The sequence below is a fragment of the Lipotes vexillifer genome, unplaced genomic scaffold, assembly GCF_000442215.2.
Source record: "Lipotes vexillifer unplaced genomic scaffold, Lipotes_vexillifer_v1.1 scaffold58, whole genome shotgun sequence".
In the NCBI taxonomy this organism is placed as follows: Eukaryota; Metazoa; Chordata; class Mammalia; order Artiodactyla; family Lipotidae; genus Lipotes; species Lipotes vexillifer.
Window position 1 is genome coordinate 4,166,761 of NW_006781997.1, and position 10,833 is coordinate 4,177,593.

Sequence of the window (10,833 nt, forward strand, 5' to 3'; positions counted from 1 at the left end):
AAGATAGATAAGAAATGAACTGATTATCTGAGAGAAAGTGGGTAGATCTAGGTTTAGAAGTCTCCATGAAGTGGAAGGATAAGTGCAGAGTATGGAAGCTGAAGGGAAAGGACATGATGACCAGAGAGTGGGTATGGGAATTCAAGATTTTTGAGTGCAGAAGTTTCAGATATAATGAGGATTATGATATAAGCAAGAGAGTAGACGGCTGTGGTGAAGTGGAAATGTAGCTAGATACTTTTTTATGAGTTCAAGGAATGGGACTAGATATTGGACACTGAAGGCACACCAAAAGATGCAGGACTTAGGATGTCCTGAGAGGAAGAGTAGGAGCCAGTATGGAAGGGACCAGGGGCACAGTATAAGACACACAGAGGAACAGAGTATTACAGTCTGATGGCATGCACCTCAAAGAAGTAGGGATTTTTACAGATAAATGGATAAATAAAGTCCCTCTTGAGGGCAGGAACTATGAATTTTTACTTCTTTTTTTCCAGCTGTGCTGCATGACTTGCAGGATCTTAATTCCCTGACCAGGGATTGAACCTGGGCCATGGCAGTGAAAGCCTAGAATCCTAACCACTAGGCCACCAGGGAACTCCTAGAACTGAATTTTTCATCTTTTATCCCCAGTCTCAAACACAGCATTCACAGACCCAAAGACAGTTGAATTATATGAACAAGTAACTGAAACATTTAAAATTGTGGTGTATATACACATATATGTGTGTGTATGTGTGTGTGTGTGTGTGTATATATATATATATATGTTGTGCATATATGTGATGTATGTGTATATATATGCACATATATGTGTGTGTATATATATATAATTTCTATTGCTATTAATCTGAAGATCCATTTTAAGACTTTTTACTTTAAATATAGGCACCCAATTCTGTAGTTCAAACCAAAGAAACAGAATATACATTGCATTCACCAAATGCAAGTAAACTATGGTCATTTAAAGCCTAAGGATTTTTAAAAGAGAAAAGAGAAGGATTATTGGTCAGAGCTTTCTACTTCCTTCACAAAACAATCCTCTCTTTCACCAACCTTTCTGCTGTGAACTGTGCTTCCTAGAGATAATTAACTGGGTTAAAGTCAGGGAAGTGGCAGTATTGCTGTTCAGTGAACTTAAACCAATGACAAATGAGCTCATCCAATAAGTGAATTTGACGAGAGGCATAATTTCATCTTATTAGCTGCAAAGCAGCAGTGTGGGATCATTACCAGGCTTAGTTGACACTCCAGCTCTCGGTATCTCAAGTCCTCAGGACAAATATTTAAGCATCTTGCCCTTTAACCAGGTGTCTTGATTGAATGCTGAGACCTGACAGGGTCAGACCTGCTCTCTGGCATTAGGCACTACTGGATTAGAAGAGGAAAGTAAACAGATGATGACCAGGCATTTGTGCTTATTGAGCCTCGAAATAAATACCATGCCACATATTTTAAACTCCCTGTATTTATGTGCACCTACATTAAAATTTCTTAACCAAATAAAAAGGGAGGGGGGAGTGTCTCTGTTTGAAGGAAAAGTACATTCACCTGCTGACTCTCTGCACCTGGATCACAGACAGGCATTTCCTTATCTTAAGATTTGGGTCAATGAGGGAGAAGCAGTGACCAGTAAAGGCAAACTCAGAGTCATAGAATTTTCCATCTAGAAAGTTCCTGGGATCCCCAATCTAATCCAGCCTTCTCACGTCATAAAGGTAACAAATGAGGTCTGCAGATTTTTTTAACTGCTTGTCTAAGGTAGTTCTATCTCTAGTTAATGAGAAAACTAGAATGAGAACTCTAGTCTCTTGATGCCTTTCAAAATACCAAAGGTCAAAAATAAAAGTTTCGGGCTTCCCTGGTGGCGCAGTGGTTAAGAATCCTCCTGTCAATGCAGGGGATACGGGTTTGAACCCTGGTCCTGGAGGATCCCACATGCCATGGAGCAACTAAGCTCGTGCGCCACAACTACTGAATCCCATGTGTCTAGAGCCTGTGCTCGGCAACAAAAGGAGCCACCGCAATGAGAAGCCCACACACCGCTACAAAGAGCGACCCCCGCTTGCTGCAACTAGAGAAAGCCTGCGTGCAGCAACGAAGACCCAACGCAGCCAAAAGTAAATAAGTAAAATTTAAAAAAAAGTTTCTTTGTGTTATACAAGTCAGACAAATCTATAGCACTCTTTTCAGTGCCCTCTGAATAGGTAAGCATGAAAATAGACATAATTAAAAGCACGTAGAATGAGAATTGCAGTAATGTGGCAAAACAAAAACATGTATTTCTTCTGTATAGGTTTCCACTGATGCCTGGCTGGTTTGTAGAGGTTGTATGAATAATTCTCATATGCTGCATTCACCTTGATAGTCTTATAATGTTCTAAGTATCATCTGCCTTCTATGGCACATACAAAACTACTTTTCCCCTAAAAGGACTTCTTTTTAATACAGGGAGACAAAGGGGCCATATGATCTCAAACTCTTTTTGTTAAGAAAGAGTCATTTCTTTACTTTTACTCTGCAACAACATAATTAGAATTTTCAAAAATAAAAAATTAATTATAGACTCTGATTTTGGGGGGGCTACTTTCCTAAAAAGAAATATCCAGAGGCATATACCCATCTCAGTATACAGAGCAAACAGGTAGCTAGTGCAACTACCCGACTTCATAACCATTACTTTACGTTTTGATTATTTAAATCAAGTTTAACAAAGCCACACTTGCCCCTCACCCTATCTTACAAAATAAAATTGCAGTAATTTGAGTGTAGAATGAGTAATTACCTGAAGGTGCTGAATTTTGCTATGACTGACGTAGAGCTTCTTGGTGGTGGAAGGAATACCTGACGGCACCTCCGTTAGCCTGTAGCATTGCACCGACTGCTCTGAATCACAGCTGCATCTTCCAGGACAGTTAGGATCAAAACCATAGCTAAGAGAGAGCAAAACAAAGAAAGCATAAAGCAGACACATCTTCCAAAACAGGGCCTTTCAGGTTGCAGGCGAGTGTTTAGGTGATGTCTCACTCTTTATACCGTGAAATCTGATTATAGAATGTTATGAATGTGTACTCTGTCAATGTAAGAAGACAGGAAAGAAAAAATTCTCAATTTGCCTGGGTTAAAATGTTAGCGACCATTACAAAGAGGAAGGCGCTTAAACATTGATAAACTGCCTTAATATTTGTAGGTGAGCAAAACCCTATGTTATTTATGGCTTGGAAGGCTAATCTGCAAACACCTCTATTATCTGTAGTTTCCTTGTTTTGTTAAATGTGACACTAGGGAATTAGTGGGAAAAGACAAAGGGCTGTTTTATAGTGGGCTATAAAACCTTTGAATTTTCTGTGACCCTATATTAAAACCATTTTTGTGGAACTGCAAAGGGCAGGTGTTTTCTTCTCACATTAACTAGTATGGGAAAATAGGCAGGTTTTCTATTTATTATTGTTGTTTCAGTAACATTTTATTGCTAGTGAAACAATGGGGGTACAATGGAGAAATATTTAGAGCCACAGATAACTTGTTCAATTCATCTGTCACTTGATCACTCAAATATCATATATAGAAAATATTTTGTCATTCAAAAATATTGTTGACTCAAGTGAGAATAAAACATAAAACTAGGTCTATTATCTTTATTTATTTGTAATAATGGAAGAAAAGGATTCTAGTTTCTTCAGAGGAACTTAGCTGTGAGTTCCTACAAGCGAGGGAAGGTTTCCCTTGTCCTGGGTGCCCCTTTGTTGTGGCTTTTTGTCTTGCTGTGATCATCCCTGCTGAAGGAATTTAAAAGCATTTTAAGCAAAAGATTATATAGAGAAGCTCTTTCCCCGCAAACGGAATACCTAATTTCCCCATGCTGGTTGGCCTCAGCAGATTGCTCTAAAGAAACCCTTTCTAATATTGAAAAGCTTCTCAGATCTCCTCTTCAACCTTACCTCTCTTCGCTACAATTTTCATTTTGAAGGCAAAAGTTTCTTTACTTTAATAATCAATTCATTCTATTTCCAGAGTAAGGATTTTTGTGTGCTTTTCCCAAAAGACTTGTCTACTCCTCTTTTCTGATTGTTTGCCTTTTGTTTTCTTTTATTATCAGAGACAAGAAGTGATAAGAGATTTCTTTTCTGTCAATATTCTGATTTTCAAGAAGCTTTATTATTTATTTCTTTTGTCCATTAATAGAACTATTTTTTAGTTTTTAGAATTTTCAAATAGAAAAGTAATGCTCAATAAAAGAAAATTTGGAAAAAGGAGCAAGGACGGGAAAAAAAAACTTTAGTCCTGTCTCCAAATCAAACCTTTTCTCCAAATCAGACAATTTTTTTCTCTACGTAGGCTTTGAAACGGCAAAGAGAAATACTCATTGAACACTTACTTTCTGTGTTGCTAAGAAGGTAAGTTCATATTAAGTTACTTGAAATGAAATGCCTATAAAATCCTAACCTTTCATCTACAATTAATGACAGCTAATTTTTTTCTGTTATGCAGCATAGCGATGAATTTCACTTTCTATCCTCTGTAGGTAGCCATGGGATTCCCTTGTCTTTGATTAATCCTTGAAATTATACTGTATAATATATTTTTCTTCTTTTCCATGGTATTTCTATAGCTTTCCTGCAATTTTGGCATTATCTCTAATATATTACTCCTTTACAATGTGAACAGTTTTGTCAGGTTTCTTCCCTCCTATAACCCAGTAGTTATAATCCTTTCTTCCCTCCTATAACCCAGTGGTTCTTAACCAGGGGCAATTTGGCAATGTCTGGAAACATTTTTTTTTTTTTTTTTTTTTTTTGCGGTACGCGGGCCTCTCACTGTTGTGGCCTCTCCTGTTGCGGAGCACAGGCTCCGGACGCGCAGGCTCAGCGGCCATGGCTCACGGGCCCAGCCACTCCGCGGCATGTGGGATCTTCCCGGACTGGGGCACGAACCCGTGTCCCCTGCATCAGCAGGCGGACTCTCAACCACTGCACCACCAGGGAAGCCCTGGAAACATTTTTGATGACAATAAAAGGATGGCGGTGGGTTGGTAGGCAGTGCTACTGACATCTAGAAGGTTAATGGCCGGGATGCTACTGAACACCCTACAACACACAGGACGGCCCGCACAAGAAAGAATCATGCAGTCCAAAATGTCAGTAGTGTCATTGTTAAGAAACCCTGCAATAAACACAGATGTGTGCTTCTATGCAATAGATATTGGCCTTCCTTGGTGTATTAAAAGCAAAGGGCAACTGAATTCCAGAGAAGAAACTAACCCAAATTCTCCCTGACTTTATATTAGCTTGCGATTCTTATTATAAAACTGATCAACCAAGAGCTAAACGGAAGACTTTAATTTATTAAAATCTCTTTCTGAGACAAAATTAAAATTTTTTGAAGAATAAAATAATGGTGAATATGATTTTTTAAAACTTGTTTGCTTCTTCTTTGCAAAAACAGCATAAGTTTAAAATAAAAGAAAAAATCAAATTTTCTACTACTTAACCTCTCTACACCTCAGTGTTTTCTTCTGTAGAATGAAGATTAAATGGGGGAAATAATTTCAATTTTACAGAAGAGAGGAAATGTACTAAGACATGTCAAGTCCATAGGCAAAAATAGGGTCTCAGTAAATGATAGTTGTGGGAATTCCCTGGTGGTCCAGTGGTTAGGACTCTGCGCTTCCACTGCAGGGGGCACGGGTTCCATCCCTGGTTGGGGAACTAAGATCCTGGAAGCTGTGCGGTGTGGCAAAAAAAAAAAAAAAAAAAAAGATGGTTGTATCAGTTTGGGTTTGGGTTATTAGTTGCAAGCAATGGAAACAAATTTCTGGCCGGCTTAAGAAGAAAAGGAATTATTGAAAGAAAACTGGGTAGCACACAGAATTGTAGGAAAACCTGGAGAACCAGATTTGGAAATGGACAGAATAAAGGAAGGCTGTATAGCCAGAATCACACACTTCAGTGAGTATCACTGCACAACATGGATGCCCTGGCCTCCACCATTGAACTGGAAATTGGATACCGTTGTCTGCACTGTTGGCTACTGAAAAAGGATGCAGCTAACCCCCACCCCATCTCTCTCTACTCCCTACCAACAAGAATTCTTTCAATCCCTGCCTCACTATCTCCACGTTAAAAATTTTAGGTGGATGATTTTGGTCAGGTGAACCTAGGTCATATACCTGTGCTCTAGCTGTCACAGAGCCGGGCAAGTGATTATCTTACGTTTTCAGTTCATTATGGGAGGAGGACACTATTTCCGATATTCCAGTCACATAAGGGAGGGAATTCCCTAAACAAAGGAAAGGGGTTCAAATATGGACAGTCCCCTATTTGTAGTGACAGATGTCCACTATAGAAATCTTTTCACCCTCACTCCTGCTCATCATGACCACAAAAGCCAAATGAGATTTGAGCGAGTTGCAACCAAGGACCAAACAAATTATATTTCTAACAATGGTTGTGACATGTTTTTTTGTGTAATTGTTTCACTATACTTTTCTGACTTGTTCATTTAGAAGACTACAAAAATTCTAATGCAATCATTTAAAATATTTTTATACTTTTAAATATACATGCAAAGAAAAGATAATGTTAAATGGTGTTCAGAATGCAATTGTTTTGGGCCCCTTTTAGAACTAATGTGGAAGAAATATAATAAATGACAGAGGCTGATGAGGGGGAGTCTGTTTGATCTGTAAGGTCTGATAATGTGAGAAGTAAACAGTAACTTGACAGTGGATGAAAGAGGAAGAATCAATGATCAGTAAACCCTGATAGCGTGGTTGATAAATGGTGTTTTAGATAGTGCTGACCCAAACCTGGAGCTGTGGGAAAGGGTAAATGAAGAATGTAGCTCAGGTAACAGTGGAAAAGCAGTTATAGGCAGTCTGAGAGTGTTAGGGAATAAAAATATAGTAATAGGGATTTTAAAAAATGTTTATTTAAGTATAGTTTATTTACAATGTTGTGTTAATTTCTGCTGTACAACAAAGTGATTCAGTTATACCTATATATATTATTTTTCATATCCTTTTCCATTATGGTTTATCACAGGATATTGAATATAGTTCCCTATGCTATACAGTAGGACCTTGTTGTTTATCCATCCTACACATAATAGTTTGCATCTGCTAATCCCAAACTCCCAATTTTTCCCTCCCCCACCCCCCTTCGCCCTTATCAACCATAGGCCTGTTCTCTATATCTGTGAGTCTGTTTCTGTTTCATAGATATGTTCATTTGGATCACTTTTTTTAGATTCCACATATAAGTGATATTATATTTGTCTTTCTCTGTCTGACTTAGTATGATAATCTCTAGGTCCACCCATGTTGCTGTAAAATGGCATGATTTCATTCTTTTTTATGGCTAAGTAGTATTCCATTGTATATATATACCATATCTTTATCCATTTATCTGTTGATGGACATCTAGGTTGTTTCCATGTCTTGGCTATTGTAAATAGTGCTGCTATGAACATAGGGCTGCAAGTATCTTTTCAAATTATAGTTTTGTCTGGATATATGCCCAGGAATGGGACTGCTGGATCATATGGCAACTCTATTTTTAGTTTTTTGAGGAACCTCCATACTGTCCATACTGTTTTCCATAGTGACTGCACCAATTTACATTCCCACCAACAGTGTAGGAGGGTTCCCTTTTCTCCACACCTGCTCCAGCATTTATTGTTTGCAGACTTTTTGATGATGGCCATTCTGACTGGTGTGAGGTACTACCTCATTGTAGTTTTGATTTGCATTTCTCTAATAATTAGCGATGATGAGCATCTTTTCATGTGGATGTTCTGCCCATTTTTCGATTGGGCTCTTTTTTTTGTTATTGAATTGTATGAGCTGTTTGTATATTTTGGAGATTAATCCATTGTCAGTCACATCATTTGCAGATATTTTCTCCTAGTCTGTAGGTTGTCTTTTCATTTTATGATTTCCTTTGCTGTGTAAAAGCTTGTAAGTTTGATTTGATCCCATTTGTTTACTTTTGCTTTTATTTCTATTGCCTTTGGAGACTGACCTGAGAAATCACTGCCAAAATTTATTTCAGAGAATGCTTTGCCTATGTTCTCTTCCAGGAGTTTTATGGGGTCATGTCTTATATTTAAGTCTTTAAGCCATTTTGAGTTTATTTTTGTGTATGGTGTGAGGGTGTGTTCTAACTTCATTGATTTACATGCAGCTGTCCAACTTCCCAACACCACTTGCTGAAGAGATTGTCTTTTCCACATTGTATATTCTTGCCTCCTTTGTTGAAAATTAATTGACCATAGACATGTGGGTTTATTTCTGGGCTCTCTGTTCTATTCCATTGATCCATATGTCTGTTTTTGTGCCAATACCATGCTGTTTTGATTATTGTAGTTTCATAGTATTGTTGGAAGTCTGGGAGGGTTATGCCTCCTGCTGTGTTCTTTTTCCTCAAGATTGCTTTGGCAATTCTGGGTCTTTTATGGTTCCATATAAATTTTAGGATTATTTATTCTAGTTCTGTGAAAAATGTCATGGGAAATTTGATAGGGATTGCGTTAAATCTGTAGATTGCTTTGGGTAGTATGACAATTTTAACAATAAGTAATAGGACTTTTTCAAATTGTTTTTTGCTGTGTTTTGTTTTTACGTTTGGGTACACCATACCAAATGTAGTATCTTATAAATTTTAACTATGGAATAGGTAAAATAATTTTTGATGCCTAAATTATACTGGATTTATTAGTCAAATCAACCATCACTGTTAAATGAACCTTTCTCTTTAGGTTGGGAAAAATATTCCTTGGATTTTAAAGGAATATGTATTTTATAGATATTTAACATATATTTTATAGATATTCCCAACTCTTGAGCCAATATAAAAAAATATGTTTAGCTATGCTCTCTAGCAGCAAATTCTAATTCTTTAGAATTTCCTAGGTAGACTGTTGTAATGTCTTAATTTTTTAACTGACCACACAAATATTTTCAGCATTCCTACTATATTCAAGATCTTGTGTTAGGACCTGGGATTCAAAGATAAGCAAGATACCATTACTATTGCCAAGGAGCTCACAGTCCAAGGGGCTCCAAAAAATGTATGATAAATACTATAGCAGGTATTTGCAGGAAACTGAACAGGGATGGAGTCCATAGTTCCAAATGAGAATAAAGGAAGGCCTCTTGGAAGAGGTTTCTTAGCTAATCCTACATCACTGCACCAAAATTCTCAAGTTTTAAGAACAAGAGGGCAAACAGTTGTTCCATATGTGTATGCAAGAGAAATAATCAGGAGAATTAAGCTAATAAATCACCTCGTAATGCCCAAACTTCTTCAGCATATGTATCACAGAATTTCAGATTGTTGGCAAATATGAATAAATATAATACATATGACTATGATATTCCAAGACTTTCCCCACATTGCTCAAATAAAATGGTAGCAGGTTTTCCCTGGCCCTCTTTATTCATTATACAATTGTTTCTAGCGACCAATGGTATAATACTTATTAATATCTTTTCCTTTTCCTTGTAGGATTACCGGAGAGTAAATGAAACATGTGAAGCTTAGTGCAGGGCCCGGCACACAGTAGCATTCAATAAGTGATAATCTCCCTCTCCAGTCCAAGGAGAGGGAGAATTCTATGTCCATTCACTACAGTGCCTTTGCAATTAACGATGTGCTAATAAATGTTTGAACTCTACACTAACCTCACAGCTAATTACCACTACCCACCAAAGAAATCTTTAGCATCTTCCTTTTTTTCCCAGTTTCCTCAGTCCCCCACTGTATTCTTCGTAATACCTTATGGTAAAACTCTTAAATTCTTAAAACAAAACTGTCACATTTAAGTTATACAAGAAATTTTTAATCACACAAACATGACTCATGAAACAGTTTTTGGAGGTTTCTGCCAGTGCAATTGCAAACAGAAGTATCAAGATTTTATTATCCCTAAGAAAATAAGTCCCACAAGTATTGAGATTACATACTATTCCAAATTCCAAAGTAGACCAAAACAAGGCAACAAGTGTAGATAAAGCACACTGACAACAGATGGCAGCACTAGAACATCAAACCCTGCCTTTCACTTCAGTGTTAGGCTGTGACTTGCAAAAATGCAGAACCCCAGTCAAGGTGGGCAAAAGATAATGTGTACCTAGAGGGTTCCTCATGAGCATTTGAAATAGTCACATAGCACCAAGCAGCAAGCACACAGGGATGCAGAAGTTGTTACATCGCATGGTAATGAGAAGGGACAATATGAGATGAAAGTGTTCTGAGATACAGGGTGTGACTTGGGAGTTGTAAAATTGTACACAGAAGTGGAGTCAGGCTCTTCAATGCCGAAAATGGGGGTATTCACCAAGGATCAGAGCACTGGATACACATAAACACTTAAAATGCATTTCAGTTGTACCCACACAATATAGTAGGAAGTTGAATGATATATTTTTTAAAGAAATGAAATTTGTTTTCAAATGTAGTTCATATAAACAAAAGACAGTGCTAAGTAATAGAAAATGAGTATTACAGTTAATTTTTTGGATAATAGTTCTTACATATTAATAGATTTATATATGCCTTATAATTGGGAAAAATTTTTTTTTTGAAAAAAACTTTTAGACTGATTTGCCAATTTATTACACTGGTAGCTTAAACATGAAGAAATGGATTTCCTCATCCTTCTACACCCCGTGATTAACAGCTAAGACTTGGGAGAAAAAGACACCTAGATTGAAATCTCACCTCAGTGCATCTTTAGTTGTATACCAAGCTTATCAAGATACTTAAATTCTCTGTGACTCATCTATAAAAAACTGACCACAGCTAACTGACAGGATTTTGTGAGAGTCAAAGA

The 10,833-nt window shown here is 37.3% G+C and overlaps 1 protein-coding gene across 1 annotated transcript in view; it reads right to left on the minus strand.

The window, feature by feature from the left end:
• LOC103082489 (podocan-like protein 1) overlaps window positions 1–2,974 on the minus strand; it is a 16,731-nt gene extending 13,757 nt beyond the window's left edge. The window contains exon 1 of the mRNA XM_007454916.1: window positions 2,786–2,974. Within this exon, the coding sequence (XP_007454978.1) occupies window positions 2,786–2,974 (189 nt within the window). The remainder of the gene's footprint in view (window positions 1–2,785) is intronic.
• Window positions 2,975–10,833: the final 7,859 nt, after the last annotated feature.